General features: G+C 36.0%; 1 protein-coding gene across 2 annotated transcripts; it reads left to right on the forward strand.

Annotated features, from left to right (window-relative positions):
• On the forward strand, positions 1-21,676 carry LOC306851932 (endothelial PAS domain-containing protein 1-like). Of its 2 annotated transcripts, none has more exons than XM_079388453.1 (16): positions 1-379; positions 5,754-5,944; positions 8,958-9,109; positions 9,234-9,318; positions 10,745-10,863; positions 10,946-11,148; positions 12,869-12,975; positions 16,060-16,207; positions 16,293-16,510; positions 17,336-17,550; positions 18,049-18,159; positions 18,650-19,059; positions 19,502-19,628; positions 19,722-19,836; positions 19,919-20,074; positions 20,364-21,676. In XM_079388453.1, the coding sequence occupies exons 1-16, from the start codon at positions 354-356 to the stop codon at positions 20,513-20,515; spliced, it is 2,535 nt and encodes an 844-aa protein (XP_079244579.1). In that variant the 5' UTR covers positions 1-353; the 3' UTR covers positions 20,516-21,676. The 2 variants fall into 2 exon arrangements, with proteins under 2 accessions (XP_079244579.1, XP_079244580.1); XM_079388454.1 differs by having other exon boundaries at positions 19,725-19,836.

The raw sequence follows: 21,676 nt of genomic DNA on the forward strand, positions 1-21,676 counted from the left end.
ACAGGCCAAATGAGCACAGAACAGCAAAGCACGCACGTGAGAAGAGGAAGCGCCAGGCGCGAGGTGAAGAGCACCAATCAGTGCACAGAGCTGATGCACGCGCAGCGCAGCGGCGGCGCTCACGAGCTCTATACCAGCGTCCGGTCAGTCAGTAGTGCGATCCTCGGCAGTGTTCTGAGACTGCACTAACTGCTCCGGTCATTACACGAAATGTCATGAGAATGGACATTACGGAGGAGAAATAACTAAATAAAGGCATTTGTGAAGAAAATACACGTTTGAACTTTTTATTTTCCAGGAGAAGTTAAGTGAATTATACGCAAGACAAGTTTGTCCCCAGTCATAGGCGCATCATGACAGCCGAGAGAGAGAAAAAAAGGTAAGGCGCAGGAAAATTTTCATTACTGCGTGGATTATCAATTATGTATTTTCTTGAGTTGTTTACCTTAATTTGAGATTCTAATTTGACGTATTGTCCAATGACAAGGGCACCAGAGCGGAGTAAACTGCTGTTTTAACCTGAGCCACATTATCACATTTAAGGTTTCCTAAACTTACTGGTGTTGTGTTTGTATACTAACGTTTTCCCCATAATCTCACCCCGCAATTTTAGTTTATTAAGACTTTGACATTGGAGAGGTGTGCGGGGACCCTATTTTTGGCTCGCTCTTGTTAGGACTCAAATGACTTGAAACGTTATAGTTCAGATGCTATAAGAAATAACACATTTACTGCATCTCATTATATATATATATATATATATATATATATATATATATATATATATATACACTAAGGCAAAACAAAAAGCAGCAAAACTTTATTCAAAGAAGTGGACCCTCAGAGACCCTCAGATGCTTAGTGGAGTCTGATAATAAATGAATACCTGTTGAATTCAAATATCACTGTAAAATGTTTTACTTAAAAGTTTGTTTCTAAAAGTTTTGTTTTCATCAATTTAATGTTACAGTCTTTTTTATTTGTTTCTTGGTCATTTAGAGCTCAATTTTCTTATTCAGTAATTATTCAAAGTGAACTTGTGTGCAGTGAACTAATATTTTTTCCATATTATGTTTCAAATTTTTTTTTTTTTTTTACAGTTTCAAATATTCAGATTTACAGTGGCTATTGTGATTTTTTTCTCTAACCTGAGTAAAAATAATTACATTTAAAAGCCATTATTATCTATATTAAATATATATATATATATATATATATATATATATGTATGTATATATATATATATATATTTATTTTACTGATACCTAACTGTTACTAATACCTCTCATTTTCCCCCCATACACTTTAGGACTCAAATAATAGAATTAATAAATTTTCTTGCAACATTGCATTATTTTGAAATTTTACAATTTTTATCATAATGTAAATAACATGTAAAAGATTAATCTTTTACATGATTTACCTTTTACATGCCATGCCACTCTTAAGAGATTTTACACAAAGTCACTTGACTTTAGATATTCTTGCAAGATATCGTGTCAGCTCAGTTTCTGTCCTTACCTTTGCCACTCAAATGTCTTTATCCCCTAGGATACAACCCAATTTAATCAATATAGCCCATCAGTTATATTATGTCAGTAATCATAAATGTGCATTTGTTTTTGGTGAAAATTGTGTCATGGTGATCTGCATGGATGACATTCATTAGTCAGATTTTGCCAGACACTGACAGCATTTTGATTTGGTGGTAAAATAAGCCAACACTGGCTCTCTGGTGCCTAAGGCATGTTGAAGACGGGTTAAATGTTCCTCTCTGTGGTTCTTAGGTGCCTTGTTAACTGGTACTTAATGTTCCAGTTTGAAACTGAGTTTATCAGATTAGGGTTCACCTCTTTTTTTCATGCGTGAACAGGCCATTATGTTTCCCTACCCTGGTTACTTCCATCACTTTATTCGATTCTTATCTCTCATCTGGTTTGTTTAACTTGCTCTACAAGTGTTTCATTAACACAGTGATGTCTTTTGTAATTAGCGCAAGTCAGTAATGTAATCATTTAACTGTGCTGTTTTAATGACATCTATCAAAGCTTGCTGCAGAAGGAATGTGATATATGCAGTAGGTTTAGTTATATTCTGTTTAACACTGAATCTTTCACTGGATTATTACTTGGGAAACTAAAGGTTGGCCATTTATTTGAGGTTAGGGAAAATAGGATTATCTGTAGTGAATGGGCACTCTGTACAGTCTGGCTGTTGGCTCTCGGTAATCTGGTTGAGAGGGGAGATACAGAGAGATAGAGGGAGGAATGGGTTCACATCGGCCTGCTAATCACATGATCTCTTCCCTTTGACAGCGTTTGCTTTGGTTGTGCGTGATGACGTCTGAGGCAGTAAGTCATAGGTACAGCAGTCTCGTCATTGAAATCTTCCTTGAGATCTCTCGCTGAAATACAGACTATCCTCCTGTTGAGAGCCTGACTGACACTTTTAGCGTGAAGAACACTACAGCGTGGGAGTGGCTTCATAGCTGTCAGTCTTGTTATTTTGTTCCAGTAATGCCACGAAAGATGAAAAGGTCACAAAGGAGAGGACAGAGAGGCGAAAATGGCCAGCAGGCCTCTGTCTTCAGGTTACCTTGACCTGTAGTGCATTTCTAATTCTGAAGTGGTTTAGCCAGCTAATGTTGAAAGCATTTGTAGCATAGCTGGGGTTGAGGTCAGCAGCTGGACTGTGTGTGGGAACAGAAATCAGTAGCCTAGTAAAGGGCAGAGGACACAACTCCCCTTCATTTCAAGGATTGAATCCAGCCAGAATGCAGTCAAAGGGGTTGTAAAAACTACATCTCTCAGAGATAAACCTGACGCTCCGCTCACATCCAAGGGGTGTTTGGGCAGTGTAGAATCTTGTGTTACTAAAAAAATAGGCTATAGGAGCTTGTGTATTGGGTGATGGTTACTGATTCCAGCTGGCTGTGAGAGAAGAGTTTTCTTTATGGTTCATAACAAAACCACTGAAATGATTAAATGTGTATTTTTGTTGTTATAAATCAAGTCTAACAAGTTATGTACAATATGCATAATGCTGATGGCCTTATTAAGCATTTTAACCATGATTTTGCAACAGGTAGATTATACTGATATGCCAGTAGTAGGCGACAAGTGACCAACCTTTGTCACTGAATCATTCACTCAAGTGATTCGTTCACAAGTAGCTTATAATAACTTATTGAAAAACGTTGAATTATTTGCTTAACTGATTTGTTTAAAATACCAATCTGTTTAGAATGATACTCCAAAAATGCTGTGTTTTGTTCAAAGATGTGCAGCATTTGATTCTGTTTTGACTTGAAAGGAATATTTTTGTTGATGTTACAAAAATATTTTACAAAATGTGGCTGGAATTTAAGTCACTCAGTATTAACGTATTGTTTATTGAACCTGCTCTTGCTTGTGTGATACTGCTTAATTATTTGCTTCTACATTTGTTTATTATGTTGTTTGTTGGGTTCATGGTTTTCCATGCATGTCAGACTTTCAGAATGAGGGAACAATGTGCAGTGTTTAAATGCAGCGAAATGTTTAATTATGCAAATTTTGCAGTCAGCAGCATTTTTTTAATGCATTCATTTGTGCAAGTAAAATTTTGTCTGTTATTTCTCATGCTAAAGGAAAATTAAAGTGTGCTACTTTTAAAATGTCCTTGACATATGATTGACACTGCATGTATTTAAGAACTGGATCATTTTCAAGAAATGATAAGATATTAGAGCATTTGTAAAAGGGCAGATGCCGTTAGAGATTTGAGATTGTAACTCCAGGTTATATAAAATCATTTCATTAGCATTAGTGTTTTATTGCATAGTATATTAAATACTCTATAACTGTAAATAGATTGTATAATTGATTGCATAAGCACTTAAACTCTGAAAGGACATTATTCAGTTGTCATGGAAGACAATCACTCTTTTTTCCCACAAATGAATGTACTAAACACGTGAACTCTATGAGTCTGCATTATCTTTGCCCATTTATTGAACCATTTTGTCTGCATTTTTAGAGCTGCACTTGATCTCTTCTCATTAAAACCCCAATATGGTTTCATTCATGGTTAGAGACAGAAAGCATTAACAGGTTGAATAGAAGTTGCCATTCCTCATTTACCCCAGAGGAGATGCAGACAGTAAATTCATGTTTAAGTCCCATGAGTTTGACCTCTGAGTAAAAACGATCAGCCATTTCCTGTGAGAAGAATCCATAGTTACTATTACAATGACAACTTTTTTTGTGAAATGGGGGTAGTGGGAGGGTAGAAAGGGGACATGTTGTGGTTGCCAAATATGCAGCTGTATAATAGAGGGTCGATTATGGCATTCCTGCACCCCCGCACCACGCTGTACACATTTTACAAACACTCCCAGAGCCAGGCTGACCTGAGCCGAGGAATAGGGGACCCACACTGGGATGCTGCTACTGGAATTACAATGCTAGATCCTGGTCTCAGCATCGACCTCCCACAGACACTGAAACTTAGCACTGCACGCAGGCCATGTGTGTTGGTATCTGTGTTAGTGTATTATAATGTATGACGCATTAGAAAGCACTTGTGGTGTTTTGCCGAAAAAAAGCGTTGTGTGGCTTGGTTTGTTATGAGGGTGGCACAGTGAACTGTGGCACACCACAAACAGAGGCCATAGAGAGTTCACTTCTCTCTGCCACACACTCTTTCACACACTGGCAAGCCACAAACTAGATAAACTTTCTGTCTGGGTAGAAAAATGACCACATATTTTTCATGTGCTTTCTTCAGAATTTCACTTGTATTTCATCTTGTATTTTCTTTTTTGACTATTTATTTAAGCTCTACAGTTATAGATAAAATGCTATATGGACAAATTTTTAAAAGTATATGCTGCATTACATTTTGTCAACACTTGTATGTATTTTACTGTCCCTGAATTGTCAGACTGTACATGAACTAACATGCTCAAGATAGACGTCTGCATGAGCCCGGTCCTGTGACGTGGCCTGACCTGACCTGGCGCAAATTGACTGATTGATTTAATTTACCAATGTCAAATTTAAGACCAAACTGTTTTTGATCTTGCAGTGACTCATTTTTGTTTCCTTTGCGAGTGAGTGAACCTAGATTAAAACCTTGATGCACAGATTCCCACAGGTGTGGTTTTGCAATTCTTTTGCTTTGACTCAGCGAAGTTTGTGCTTGTACACAAAAAGTATGCTTAACATAAAACAAAATATTTAGAAAATATTTTATTTTAATTACAAATTAACCCCAAATTTACAAAAAAATAAAAATAAATAGTTTGTTCTCAAAGTAATTTTAGTAAAAAAAAATGTCACTATCACCTGTACCTTTTCACTGTGTAATTTTGTGGGTCATTTCATTTCAGTAGGAATCTGCGCAGTCAGTAGTTACACATGAGGGTGGAAAAATTTTCACATTTGGTGAAAGATGAAATTTGACTCACGAATTTGCCACGTTGACCAATAGAAAGCTGCTTGGATTTGAAGTGTATGCCTTTGTGTGGAGTGCCTTGTTTTTAATTAATAGACAATTGACTTTCTTTCCTGCAATATTTGACTGTGCCAGCCAAAAGACAACAAGTTATCTTTAAAATTTATTGTTTTATTGTCCTTTCTACATTAAAATGTATTAAGTACAATAATGTCCAAGTACTGTATGTGAGTATATACAAAACATTGGCTGCACAGTATCTAAGTTGAAGCTCAGCCTATAGATTGTGTTGTTTTCACCAACCTCTTGTTTTCTAGGCATCCTTCAGAAAGGCGCAAGGAAAAGTCCCGTGATGCAGCGCGATGCAGGCGCAGTAAAGAGACAGAAGTGTTCTATGAGCTGGCCCATCAGCTGCCATTACCCCAAAGCGTCAGATCCCACCTGGACAAAGCCTCCATCATGAGACTAGCTATCAGCTTCCTGCGCACACGCAAACTCTTCAATTCAGGTATGAAGCTAAAAAAAATGTATGTTCTGTAATTAGGAGTCAAACTCCATTGTATCTGTTGGTGAGTCACACCACTGCATCCTATAGAGCTGCATGGTGAAAAATGTTGAACTTTTTGAGTACACTAATTAGGCTTGTTAAATTTTCGGTCTTCAGTATTGTAATCCTGAAAAACTATAGGAAGTGGTTTGTCACCATGGCAGCTAGTTTACATATTGATACAAACTTTGTCTCCATTATGCCACACACACACTGTTCAAAAGTTTGGGGTTTTAAAATAATAATTTGCTATTTTAATATATTTTAAGATGTAATTTATTCCCATAATTTCAAAGCTACGTTTTCAGCATCATTACTCCAGTCTTCAGTGTCACATGATCCTTCAGAAATCATTCTGATATGCTGATTTGGTGTTTAAGAGCCCTATCTTATTATTATCAGTGCTTGTGATTCAGATTTTTTTTTTCATGATTCTTTGAAGAATACAAAGTTCAAAAGAACAGCATTTATTTGAAATCTTTTGTAACATTTTAATTGCCTTTACTGTCACTTTTAAAACACTCTTGCTAAATAAGAGTATTAGTTTCTTTCAAAATAAAAATCTTACAAACTTTTAAATGGCATCAAAAAGATGATTTATAAATGAAATAATGTTGATTTATACTAAAAATGTACACTAAAAATTCTAAATTGGTTCAGGTTAGTCTGTAGTAATGATAATTAGCTTTACCTAAACTCAGTAGAGGTCTGTGGTATGTCCTCATTTATACAGCTAAGTAAAGATGTTTATGTTGGGCTGGGTAGGTCCATGAGATGTCCTGTACTCCTCAATAAACAATAAGAAATGCAGGAAGACAGACAAAGAACACTGTGCATTGTTTCCAGACTCCATTCCTGACGTACATACATGTGTACAGTATGTGTGCATGTTTCTGAAAGAGAGAGAGAGTATCAAACAATGAAAAGGGAAGAGATGGAATCTGCTGCTGAAAATGTGTGTGGGTGATGTGGAAGTGGGTGGGGGAAGATCGATGGACATGGACAAACAGGGAAAGAGGGAGATGACTAAGTGTTGGGGTAATTAGGGGCCTCTAGTGGTATTGTTTTCTGTGAATTATGATTTCTCACACTCTTTTCTTAACTACAACAATCTCTTTGATGGCGCCATGCAGGCCTACCTGTGATATTTGCTGAGTTGTATGTGTGTCTGTGTCATGCTTTGACCTTTGAAAGGCCCTGAGATTACAAAACCAGAAAACAGATGTCATTCGGTGAGGTGTGTAGGAACTATAGCTGCATTGCACAGTCATAGAATCATAATATTACTGATAGGTAATGAGGTTAAACAAGGTTATGATTCTCATCTGAACCAAATGTTTGACCTGTCTGACATTTTGAACTTTCCTCAGAGGAGAAATTGTTTAAACATTGGGGCATCGTATTATATCCTGAATTTCCAGCAAACGTCCTTCTGAAGATATGAATCTTTGAACCCTCATTATCAAACTACCCAAAACAGATAAACCAAAGAGGTCTCATGTCATAACGACAAATCACAACTGAAATCTCTTTAACAACTCCTAGACTTGTACTCAAATCTCTTGCTTCTGGAGACTCATTTTCAAGTGGTGGTTTTGCAACAGAAAATCCTGTAAAGAAGAGTGTTTTTATTATAATGTTATAATAAAAATGTATGTATTACAATGTTTTTATTATAATTTTTATATATTTTAAAATATAATTTATTGTGCAATGGCAAGGCTTAATTTGCTAATTTAGCACTTAATAAATATGTATTTTTATTATTATCGATGTTAAGAAACAAAACAAAATCCTGCACACTACCAATACTTGCAAAAGTATCAAAAACAATCATTTATTGACAATGTTGATTTGTCTCAATGTTGTCAATAAATTATTGTTTTAGTCCCAACATTGTCAATAAATTATTCTTTTTGATACTGCAAGTATTGGTAGTGTGCAGGATTTTCTTTTGTTTCTTTTTTGGTCTCTTTTTCCTATGCCTCTACACACAACCTGCACGTGTGCTGTAATTGATTGTTAATTGATTATTTTCAATCTTGAAAACAGTTCTGCTGCTTAATATCTTGTGTAAACCATGATTTTTTTTCAAATAGAAATATTTTGTATTATAACTGTTACTATTTATAACTATTTACTGTCACTTTTGATAAATTAAATGCATCCTTATTATCCTATAAAACTATTAATTTCTTTAAAAAAACAAACATACATACAGACCTGATCTTTTGAACAGTAGTGGATGTCAATTTTAATTTTTCCTAAGGACCTTTAAGAGAAACTTCTGAGCCAAAGCTGATGGTTGAAACATAACTTCCTGAGATATGAAAGAGCTGTCGCTGAGCAGGCTGTCAGAGAACCTTGTTAATGACCAGAAAAGGCTTAAATGATTCTAATAGAGATAGACAGAGAATGCAGAAAATTTCTGAGTTCCTGTATTTGGCTGAGAGCCAGAGGAATAAGACATCACAGTGAAGTATTAATAGCACCGGGACGAATGCCGTGGGCTTTGAGGTGGGAGCGCAGATCTGGACCACCTGCTGACACTGTGGAACACACAGTTCTGATGTCTGAGCTGGGTCAAAGCCCCATCACTCGGGCCCTTATTGCCTGATCTGAATGAGCAGGGAAGGAGGCCCTTATCTGCAGGGAAGCAGACATGAACCTCACAGCATGGAGCCTCACTTTAATTATTTTCTCAAGTTGTTGATGCTTTTCATGGCATTGTGTACCTCAAACATCCTCTCTTTGCTGATCATGATCTGCAGCTCAATAGCTTGTTTTTATTCCATGTTGGTATGTGAATTTAATTTGATAAATGAGTCTGTTTAACTGCATCTGAGTTGTTTACTTTGAGCTAAATGGTACAGGATATGAGTCCATGTCCCTTGAGTTTGTTTTGATGGTTTGCCAGTGTAAAATTACAAAAAAGTCACTGTACTATACTAAGTTGTCTTGTCTCTTGTCCCAGGCCGCACAGTCCAGCAAACCCAGTCACAGGATGACATTCAGATGGACAGTCTATATCTGAAGTCTCTGGAAGGCTTTGTCGCTGTGGTAACATCAGATGGGGACATGATATTCCTTTCAGAAAACGTCAGTAAATCTATGGGCCTTACGCAGGTGAGCCTCACCTCATTTCCTTTATTCTTGAGAATAATTACAGGGAGAAAACATAAAAGCCTTCTGTTACTTAATTTATAGTGGCTAAGCATTCAACTTTACTTCCCTTACAAACTGTTATCAGGTAGAACTGACAGGCCACAGCATCTTTGACTTCACGCACCCCTGTGATCATGAAGAAATCCGAGAGAATCTCAGTGTCAAATCAGGTGAGCGTCAGCTCAGAACAATATTTCCCAGAAGTACGTTGATACAGGTTTTTTTTACTTGGATATTTTGAATACAAAAATCTTTAAAATCCAAATGGAGGAATCTTTCAGTCCTCCTTATCTCTGGATGTAATTTGCCATGGAGATGTCCTTATCTCAAAGCACTTATCACAGTCAGTATGTTACATTTTGTATGTTCTTATAGTGGTTCCTGTGAGGACAAATACCCATTTTTTAAAAGTCCCTTCTGTAGAGACTTTTAGGGGATTTCCCCCCCCCCTATTTTGTTAAGGCTGAACAGTTTGGAGAAAAAAAATTAAGATTTTTTTTATATAGTAATGTTTTATTTAAGAAAAAGATTTTCTGTTTAATTATTATTATTATTATTATTATTATTATTATTAATTATTTTAAAATATTTTAAAGAGCTCCAGGTTTGGTGTGATTGTTTGTAGGGCTGAACAATTTGGCCAAAAATTATATTTCAATATATTTAAATTGATTATGTATCAATATAGCTTAATAATAATAATAACAATAAATTATTGTTATTAAAAATTTAAAAATGATTACATATATTACAAAAATATAATGATAAATATATTACTTTTGTAATAATGCTATTGATACTATTCACTGTAAAAAGAATAATAATCATGCTTTTATTTTACAGAACTGTAAACCCTATCAACATGCTTATAAACTTGACTATTCCAGTCTCATTAATTGTTTTACTCAGTTTTATTATAATTTTTTATTATTCTTTTTGTTGAATTTAATTAATTAAAGCTTCATTTCAAGAAAAGAAATAAGAAGACAATAAGATGCATCACTTTAAAAAGCATACAGGACTGTAGCCAGGGCCTAAGCAGGAATTAATTCAGCATTCGTATTCATTGTAGGCAAAGGCAGGAATTCAGCAGACTTGATTTGAATAGTTAAATTTTTTTCGCACCAAACCTGGTGTGAACTTAGCCTTTACTCTGGCCTAGTTTCAGTAAGTTACTATTTCTGTTGCTATCATGTAAGCAGCGTGTGCTTGCACACAGACATACTCAGAATGAGAGTTAGAGGGCCTTTCCCTACAGCGAATGTTTCTCCTCCTCTTGTTTTATCTGTCTCTCACTGTCTATATCTTTCACGAGTTGGTCACCTGACCCGTTTAGAGCTTTTGAGCGAGTGTCGTAACTTCCTTGCCATTACATTGGTCAGTTGGAGATAATCCCTATGCAATAGCACAGAGAACTCAGTATACTGTAGTTAAGGTTACAACAGACTGATTCAGTTGAACTTTGCACCTGTAGCGTCCACGACCCACTTACAGACCAAAGTCCTCAGAATGTGCCAGAAAAAAAGCTTTATTGCATGCACAATGGTCAATTATAGTAAATGCATGATTTTTAAGCACAAGTTGTTTGATTGACAGGACCTTTGTATGGCAGAAGAGGGAGAGACATGAGCACGGGCAGAGATTTCTTTATGAGGATGAAATGTACGGTCACCAATAGAGGTCGCACTGTCAACCTCAAATCAGCCAGCTGGAAGGTAAGAACACATAAGCATGTCTTCATGTAGCGCATATGTGCATGTGCTAAGTAAAATATGGTGTCGCCGCTCTGTCTGTCAGGTGCTGCATTGCATGGGGCAACTCCAAGTGTGCAGCAGCCGCCCCTCTCAAGTTCTGTGTGGGTTTTCGGAGCCACCCCTCACATGCGTCACTATGCTGTGCGTGCCGATTCCACATCCCTCAAATGTCGACACACCTCTCGACAGCAAGACGTTCATGAGCAGACACAGTATGGACATGAAGTTTATCTACTGTGATGAGAGGCAAGAAATGGTTCATTAATTGAAATATATGTGCATATTGTATATGCGCTTGTGTGTGTGCATGATAAGTGGGCCCAAAAAGTATTTAGACATAAAAGCTACAAAAAAATCTATGAATTTAATTTAATTATTAGATATAAAATGTTTATACAAATTATCAAACATATCCGCAAGCAAATGAGACGTAAACCAACTTAACCTTTCTTCAAAATTTTTGGTGTGTCTTTTTTATTTACTTCTAATCTTGAATTGTACATTTATTTATTTTGTAATTTAGAAACGAATAAACTTCTCTTTGTGCTTATGCTGTCTTTAAAATAAATGCCACTTAGTTTAGTATTTTGTTATATAATACAAATATATTATAAACTTTAGACCCCGAGAAATTGCTTGATGATCACATTTAGTTTTTTTTTCCTGTGTTGATGTACTTCCTATTCAACCAGGAAGTTCATTTATTATTTATTATCTAAAAGCCTTGTAAAGCTCATTTTACTTTAATCTACAGCCATGAATCATTATTTCCTGGTTGCCAATCAGTTGCAGGTGGTTTGAGGGGGAGGGACATTCTCAGTCTAGACTAGAGAGCGTTTGATTGGACATCAATATTTACAGACTGTTTTTCTGCAAGATTTTATGTGTACAGTATATCTGCTAAAACTCTATTTTATTTGTTTATATTTCATTTGAGGTCACTGTATCTTTTGTAAATAAAACATTGTTTTATTTTGTGCTTATGTAAGTGTAGGTAAGCAGCATTTTTAAGTTAATATGTGCATTTCAAAGGTCACTATTAGGAACTCTTATCATACTCCTGTTGTGCTACTGCCTGTATTGTTATCAGTGTGTGTGGTAAAGGAGAGTGATTATGAGCTTTTCTCTTTAGATTAGCTTCATTTCTTGAAAGCACTTAAAGGGCACAATTGACTTCTCTTACATGTCTTATATAACAAGCCAGGGGAGTTGGCAAGTGGCCCCCTTAGCACCCGTGGCCCCTGGGATCTGCCGTGTGTACTCTAGTGCAAAAGCAGGTTACTGTGGCTACACTACAGTGGATGTGTTGTAAGGAGGGTTAACAGATGAGGTCAGATATTTGCGTGCTTCCATTTAATAGGACTCATTATTGACCGCACGGAGTTCATTAAAAGCCTATACTGGAAGAGGAAATGAGAGGCTATTCCAGGGTAAAACTGGAGGTTCAAATAGAAGAAAAATAACAATTGCATGAGTTTGTATGGAATTCAACAGCACAAAAAAATGATTTGGTGAAGATATTGAGCATTGCAACAAATTCCGCTGTGATTAGACAAGCCAACATCTGTCTTCAATCTTGCACTCGCTAAAGTGCTTCAAAAACAAATAAACAAAAAAAGATGTGGCCTTTGTCTTTTGAAGGCAGTTTGTTGATATATGAGAGCTGTTCTGTCTTTTAATCCAGCAAGTTGGAAAACCGACAATATAGATAATGATCAGACAGAACAAGTACAAATGTCTTGCTCGAGAGATTTATTGCTCCAATAAACAAGGGTCCCACTTCTTATCATTTGTTCTCACTAAGCTAAGCAGAGAGTTTACATTGGCTCCCAGCAGCACAAGTTCGATTGTCTTCACCAGATGTAATCGACAGCCATGAATCTTGGTTAATGATGTGGTTTAATTCAATTACACTTTGTTTTGAATGTTCCATTAGTTTTATTCTTGACCTGTCTTTGTGTTTCAGAGTAAGCAGCCTGATCGGGTATAGCCCAGAGGAACTTGTTGGCCGTTCGGTGTATGAGTTCTGCCATGCTTTGGATTCTGAAAGCATGACAAAGAGCCACCAAAACCGTGAGTACCTGTTTACATCCAACAAATGCAAATCCAGGAGGTTACAAAAACACAATTTGGATTTCATGTTGTCTTTTCCTGTTTAGACTTAAAAAACAGATTTGAATTGGAAATGCCTGCCTGAACAAAGTTATAGGGTTCATGTTCAGTTTTCTTTGTTGGCTTCATTCTCCGTACCTCCATTTCATGCACTGGTGCAAACTCCCGAGAAACAACGCAGTAGCTCATTGTGTCTCAGCCGTTTTGCCTAATTTACCTACCTTTAAATCAATCTCGACTCTGTCCTGAAATGACTCACGGTCTGGAATGGATCCATGCCTCTCATCTCTGTCCATGGGTAAACTGCTTGAGTTCAAAACCTTGTCGACCTGAGGCGTTCCCATGGGTTTGATGACTGAGGGAAACAGATGTCCCGCCGGGCTCCAGGAATTGTTGAGGGATATTTATAAACTCAATGGTTGTTGCGTTGTATTATTTATTTACTTAACAGATGCCATGAACTCTACATGTAATGTTTTCGGCTAATTTGCTTTTAAAATTGGCCTCCCAAATACTGAAACCTACCGTATACAGTAGTTCTTACATTTAAAATAGTTCGGAATTGTTTTATTTTTTTTTTAATTCCTCTTTAATGTATGGAAGCTCATTTCTGCCACATAAGAAAAAAATAATGCTTTGGTAAATCATAATATGATATAATTATGACAAATGTCAAAAACAAATTTCTGTAAAAGTTTTGTTTTGATTGTTTCTTAATTAAGTTTGCCATACTGAATATGAATCACATCATTTTTTTGTGTATCAAAAAAAAATGTTGACAATTTATACAAGCTAATCTGTTATTGCTCATGCATAAAAATTGCATGGTGCATGCATAATACTGAGCTAATGGCAGTTCAGCATAAATAGTTACCAAAAGTGAGTTGTTCAAAACTTCAGAAATGTCTGCTGGATATTTTGTCCTTTATGACTAGTTCCACAAGGTTCTGTAATGTTCCAGAAAGCACTAGAATATTACAGAATGTTACAGACATTTTGAGAATGTTCCTATCCTATCCAAAATATCTTTAAAAGCATGCAAAATTAGTACAAAAACTTCTATGTACTAAACCGATGTTTCATAATGAATTATTACTGACCTAAATATTGACCAAAATATTGATGCTACATGAAAGTAAACAGTGCAATAATAATTATCACCACAGAATTACGGAGAACTATGAAAACATTTAAGTGACTTTTTGTTACATTGTTATGAGATCAAATGTATTAATTCATAATTATGAGGTATAAAGTGACAATTATGAAATTCTATGCCATAATTATGAGAAAAGGTTTGAATAATGACATACAGCCATAATTTCATGTCATAAAAAAGTGATAATTATATATATAAAAAAAAAAATTTGACATTGCAAGTCAGAATTATCAAATAAAAAGACATTATGACGTAAAGGTCAAAATGATGACTAACTCATAATCATGACATGAAAAGTCATCATTTAGATTTTTCTCATAATTATGGCTGTAAAATTTTTTTAATCCTTTTAATTATGACATTAAATTTCATAATTTCAACTTTTTTATCTTATAATTCTTATGTGACAAAAATTAGCTTTAATGGTTATGCAGTAAAATCTTACAGTAAAAAGTTTCCAGTACATCTCAGGCATAAGCAATGCATAACTTTTTTATTGTAAAGGTGCATTGAGAGTAGTTCCCTCAAATACAATAATGTATTCTTCCTAAACCACAATATCATCCCACTGTATACAAAGGCTCCTGTCCAATCTTATTTTGAATGTGATTTTGTTTGTACATTCAGAGGAAACTGATTTGATTGCTGTTGCCACATGTGGCATAGAGGCAGAGTAAATGCCTGAATCCCATTATATGTCCTTTGACTTCATCTGTAACAACCCAAAAGCTCTCAGATTTGCTTGTTCAGGATGGCCCACCTGATTAGCTTGTGCATTAGCGGCTAACAAGCCTTTGAAGTGTGCAGCACCTCTGATCTGGTTCCTCTGATGTCTTTAATCCAGATCAGTGCTCTGGTCTTCTTCACTGGCCTCTTCCAGTGATAAGTATTATTATATAATAGTAAGATCTTTTGATTTGAAAAATGATTAAACTTTAATGATATGCAGTAATGGAGTTTATTCAAAGACAGTATTAAGTGTAAGCCATTTGCATAGGTTGATTTACACATTTTAAAGCAATTGCGTTCATATCGCCATTTACATGTTACAGAGCTTATCCCAAATAATCTCATACAAGGAAAGTTAAAGTTGGCATGATCAAATCATTCCTTTGCCATTTGTCAAAAAATTCTGTAAAACACATGTTTACTAGTGTTTTATTTACATTTTTATTTAATTAAATGTATTATTGAGTAAAATTGTCTAAAGTGTACAAATGTTTATAATATTTAATGTAAAAATTAAATAATAATTACATTTATAAATGTAAGAAGTCATTATTTGATAAAAAATAAAATACATTGGTATTGTGTAATATTATTACAATTTATACAATATATTATAATATACAATAGTGCTGTCAAATGATTAATCGCGATTAATCGCATCCAAAATAAAAAAAATGTTTTACTTAATGTGTGTACTTTGTGTATTTATTATGTATGTATAAATATGCGCACATACGATATATATTTTGAAAAGATGTACATGTATTTACATGTATACATTTATATTCATATAATTTATATTATATATAAATATATTTAATATATAAACATAACATATTTTTCTGAAATATATACATGCATGTGTGTGTATTTATATATACATAATAAATATACACAGTACACACACATATATTACGTACACAAAAACTTTTATTTTGGATGCGATTAATTGTTTGACAGCACTAATATACAATAATTATTATTAATAACAACTAATCTTTAGATACCTGACCAATGGTCTTTTCAGCATGATAAGCTATAAAGAAAAAATAAAGACAATTTGTAAATGCTTTACATTTACTTTTATACATTTGGCATAAATGTTCGTGTATCTGTTTTATTTTTTGTTACATTTAACAATCTATTTTCTTCTTCAGTTTGTAATAAGGGTCAAGTGGTGAGTGGCCAGTACAGAATGCTAGCCAAGCACGGGGGCTATATTTGGATGGAGACCCAAGCGACGGTCATCTACAACAATCGCAACTCCCAACCACAGTGCATCATCTGCATCAACTACGTCCTGAGGTACTGTGTTAAATGACACACTCACAGATCCCTGTCACAGTTAATGCTTTTATGATATTCTTCTCATTATGTCGTTATATTTCAGTTCTGTTGAGGAGCAGTCCGTCATCTTCTCCCTGGATCAGACGGAGTCTCTGTTCAAGACCTACCACATGTGTAACATGGGAGAACTGTTCAGCCAGGGTGGAGCTTCCTCTGTTTCTGAAGCTGAGGACATTCTTTTCACTAAGCTCAAGGAGGAGCCTGAGGAGTTAGCTCAGTTAGCTCCAATGCCAGGAGACGCCATCATTGCCCTGGACTTTGGTCAGAGCGCCATCCGGCACTACTTCAACCATTCCCCCCACAATAGCTTCACCCTCTTCACATCCTCAACCCCTGATTACAAATCTACTCCCATCCTGCATGCATGAACTCTTGTTCCTTGCCTTGGCTCTCCTTACTCTACCTCACAACCAATCACACACGTACACTGCCCAGGTCATAAGCTGTGATGTTGCAGCAGACGTTGTTGTATGGTAGCTCAGTGGCACTGTAGCTTGACTTTGCTGAAGGGTACGCAATATGTGACAACGTAAAAGAAAGCTGAACCTATCTGCTCCACAGCACATGGGCATCTTATGGCTTAGCGTTGGCTTTAGCATAAACAGTTTTGTATTATAAAAATGAAGTTTTTTGTTTAAATAATAAAGGTAAATTTTATATTTCAACATCACCTGTGCTTTTGAAGGTTTACCAATGGCAGTCGGCAGTGTTTGTGTGTTTCTTCTCACAACAGGGCTATTATAGGTATACTAATTTCTCTTTCATCAAAATGCTTGTCTTCACACGTAAAACCACTGCATGGAATGGAAATTACCACATTGTGATGCTTTCAACACTTTTGTCATTTCCTTTTGGTGATGGCTGAGGTTGTTTTTAACATCTTATTTATTTATTCTCATGTAACCCTCACTTGAGCCAGATAATAATGAGCATTAAAAAAAAAAAGTTTTTTGTTTAAGGTGTGTCTATCCACTGTTAGATGCTCTACCATGGCTCTTTATGTAGTAATTCTATGGGACTGCATCTTATTTCAGTTAGTTTTATCCCACAAGTGTGTTGACTTGTTATTATCATGTGCATTTGCAGATAGGCCAGATTTTGAAGAACTGACTTTCTTCTCCAAGTCCGCCAAGCTTCCTGTGGTGGCACCGTCGTGGGTTGTGGACACGCCGCCTGATGGCAGTCCTGATAGAAAACTGCCCAACATGCCGTCCACCTTCACGAGACCCCATGTGCCTCCTGAAGGCAAATGCACGCCCTGTTCCACACCCTGCTTGAGCAGCTGCAGCAGCTGTTCTACAGTACGTCCAATATCCAATTAGTTATGTTATGTGTCAAAAACAGTCATTTAGTTTTCATTGTCACTTATGGCCTCCCTATTGAAAAAAAACAAAACAACATATGCTGGTTAGATATGTTTTAAAGCATGGCAGCTGGTTTGACCTGGTTTAAGCTGGTCCTTAGTTGGTCATAAGCTGGTGGTCCTGAGCAGGAGATAGTTGCTTAGGACCAACACATGACCAGCTTAAACCAGATCATAACCAACTTATAACCAGCTGTCTTTCAGTTCAAACCCAGCTTAAACCAGCTGCCATGCCTCAAAACATACCTAACCAGCATATGCTGTTTTTTTTCAACAGAGGCTTTCTCAGAATGAACCTTTAAGACTTATATATTCAAACAAATTCCATTTTTTGGTTTCCTCCTGGTATGGCCTCTTTAAATATTGATGCAATTAAGATTTATGAAACATTATGGTGTTGAAGTGGTTTAATGTGTTGCGGTGTATATGTCTGCAGCCTAGCAGTCCAGTAGATTACTGTGGCAGTGGAGAGTGTGATTTGAAGGTGGAGCTGACAGAGAAGCTGTTCGCCTCTAAATCTGTTGCAACAAATCCCACAGACTCCCGGGTGAGTGTGGTACAACACTTACAAGTAATTTAGTCTGTAATAGATCAAATGATATTCCAATTCTAAAACAATTGTAATTTTTTTGTTTCATTTGTAGTCTTTGTCTTTTGATGAAAAGAATGATTTAGACATATTAGAATGATATCTGCAGAAAAAGTAGCTTTGCCACCACAGAAATAAATTACTTTTAAAACATATATTAAAATAGAAAAGAGTTATAAAGAGTCACAGTGTTGTTGTCAAGTATAGCAGCCTTAAGCATGGTAGACTTCTTTAAAGAAACATAAAAAATCATACCAAACCCAAACTTTTACATGGTAGTGTATAAAGATAATTTTCAGCTCTTTCATCCCAATTCTGGGCATACAGACTAAATTGTAAATTTTTCTTCTTATAAAAATATTGGTAGTATATTTTTAGTGTCTTTCAATATTTGTTTCTCATCAACTGCATGTTGTAAGTAATTATTTGGTTATCTAACTGTGTGCAGTTGGACCAGAGCGATCTGGACCTGGAGACTCTTGCTCCATACATCCCAATGGACGGTGAGGACTTCCAGCTGCACCCCATCTGCCTGGAGCCGGTGTCTGACACAGGTCCAGGCCTGAGCACAGCCCTCCAGCACAGCTTCAGCAGTGTAGCTGACCTCTTCCAGCCCCTGGGTCCATTCCCTCCTGACAATAAGAGTAGCACTAATGCATGTCCGGACACCGCTCATGTGCAGCCTTACCAAACCGCACCAAACCTCCCACTTTCCTCTAAGGAGGGTAGACCGATTCTTCAGTGGCCCCCTGACCCACCCTCACAGTATGAACATACAGATATTAGATGCATGGATGACCGAAGCACGGCAGATCCAGGACAAGCATGCAACTTCACCACTGCATTACCACAGCAAAGGTGAGTAGAGTTCATCATTACCTTGCTAGTGTGTTTTATATTGCAATACATAAACTGGGCATCAGTGATTAACTAGATTAGGATTTACACAAGGAAATCGTGTAGATATTTTAATATTTTTGAAAGCTTCTTATTTTCACCAAGGCTGCATTTATTTGATCAAAAATACTGTAAAAACAGAATTATTGTGAAATATTTTACAATGTAAAGTTACTATTTTACTATTTTGACTTACTGTAAAATATATGTATTCCTATGATGGCAATACTGAATTTTCAGGACGTTATAAATATCTTGTCACTTTTGATCAATTTAATGCATTTAATGCTGAATAAAACTATTTAATTGATTCAAAAGGAAAAGAAAATGTTCTTTTGAACAGTAATGTACTATAACAAAGGTCATGTTCATTCATTGATTTCATTTTTCTTTGTATTTTCAGATTTTTTGAGAGCTTTGCCCCTGTACAGAAATGCATGAGTGTGGGTCAGATAGCTCTCATCAACAACTTTAAACGGAAGAGGCCGTCAGAGTTCAGTTCATCATGCTCTTTCACTGATATTCCAAAGGTAATCTTTCAGATCGCATCTGTAGACTAATGGAAATGAGTGAAGTTCACATAGTGATACCAAAGACAGAATATTAAATTAATGTGTGTTCAGCAGGTGTTAGCTCCTCACAAGTCTGCAGATGGAATGCAAAAAAGGATGAAGACGATGAACGTCGACAGCTGTGCCTTCTCTGTCAGAAAGTCTCTCAGCACAAGTGTGTTAACAGGTACATCAACTCGCTCTTAAACATCTTGTTTTCTAGTTTTTCTATACTGAAATTTACACACTCCTTTGTTCCTTTTTGACAGATACATTTCCTTGTATGCAAAGTGGATTGGTGGCTGCTCATGGCTGCAGTCAGTCTCTCAAAGGGAGCTCAGAGGATCTCAAACAGCATTTCCCAGAGTCATTCAGCTCTCCCAGTAACAGACAATACCACATGATGCCTCCACACAAACACTCAGGTCAGTCTCCAGCCTTTCTAATAAGCTGATTTGGAACTGAAGAAACATTTCTTAACATTTTCAATGTTGAAAACTTTGTGCCGCTTAATATTTTTTATGGAAACTGTGGAAACATTTCAAGATTCTTTAATGAATAGAAAGTTCTTTTCTGTCAATTTTGGTCAATGTCCTTGTCAAATAAAGGTTCATTTCTTTAAAAAAACAAAATCTTGGCCGTCTATTGACCGTACACTTTTGAATGGTAGTGCATATTACAAATCTGAAGTCAGGTCTCTTTTATTTTTGACAGGCATGATAAGTCAACTGTTGGGCCCATCGTTTGACTCGTACTGTCTGCCAGAGCTGACACGATATGACTGTGAGGTAAACGTGCCTCTACAGGGAAACCTCTATCTGCTTCAGGGCAGTGACCTCCTGAGAGCTTTGGACCAGACCACATAGACCCAGAGCTTCTGCAGTGATCCATTCACCCATCTTTGCCTATTATGCTGTTGCCTTTTGTGCATGTATCATCATATTTGTACATTTTCCTTTAAGACCTGTGTAATATTTTAATATGTATTTGAAAAGTCTGCTTGTTACTTGTTTAAAATGTGTTCAGATGTACCACATTCTGTGCTATCTCAAACTCTAATATTGTGCTGTGCCTTCAGATGCTATAATTGTTCTTAACATTTACCAGATGTTTCACTGTTGCAAAGTTCTATCTCAGCTAACTAGAATATATACAGCAAACAATAATATATATGTAGTTTAAATGGTAGTTTTATTTGTAAGTTATTCATTCAGCTTGGAATACAACTATGGTGTTTGCATAAAACAATGACGGTTAACTGTTTTGCCAATCTATTGCCTTAAATATTTGCTTCGACATTGTATACCAGCGACAAATGTGGCATAAATCTGTGTAGCTCAGAAACATGCCTGTTTTAACATTTAGAACTTCCTCTATTCCTTTCACAATCATGACAAATGCTGTATTAAATGTACAGTTTCTGTCATCTAAAGCACTTTATTTTAAAAGATGCAAATGGAAGACCAAACTGAAAAGCCCTAGTGTAGTGGTATGTCTTGGCCATCTTCTCAGGCCCATCTAACACTAACCATTCTCTTAAATAACTCCCAGTTTCTTTCTTTGAAAACTGAACTCTAAATTTGCATTTTATTTTCTCATACAAACATATCTATTGTGTCTACATTAGATGAGGTCTCTGTAGATCTCTGTAACACGTATAAAATGTTTGTATTTGGTGTTCAGAAGTGCCTTGGTACTCGTACAGTAGACAGATGTGAATCTGTAGCTTTCTCTTTTATAGTACATATCTAATATATATATATATATGGTAGTTTAAGGTTATTAGATTTTGTATTAAATTTTGTGATGTGTATGACCTTCTTGTGATACTCTGGGGTTTCTGTGTGTTTCTTAACAAAATATATTTTATCGTGTATCTTTGAGAGTGTCTATGATTGTTTATTCTCAGAATAGTGGCTTAAAGTAACAAGCATTTGTATCCAGTCTTTCTTTGTAGCATTAAACGATATGAAAGATTGCATTATGTCTAAAAGAAATTAAAACGGAAATGGTGCTACTTACAAATC

The sequence above is a fragment of the Barbus barbus genome (genome assembly GCF_936440315.1).
Source record: "Barbus barbus genome assembly, chromosome: 32".
NCBI classification, from domain to species: domain Eukaryota; kingdom Metazoa; phylum Chordata; class Actinopteri; order Cypriniformes; family Cyprinidae; genus Barbus; species Barbus barbus.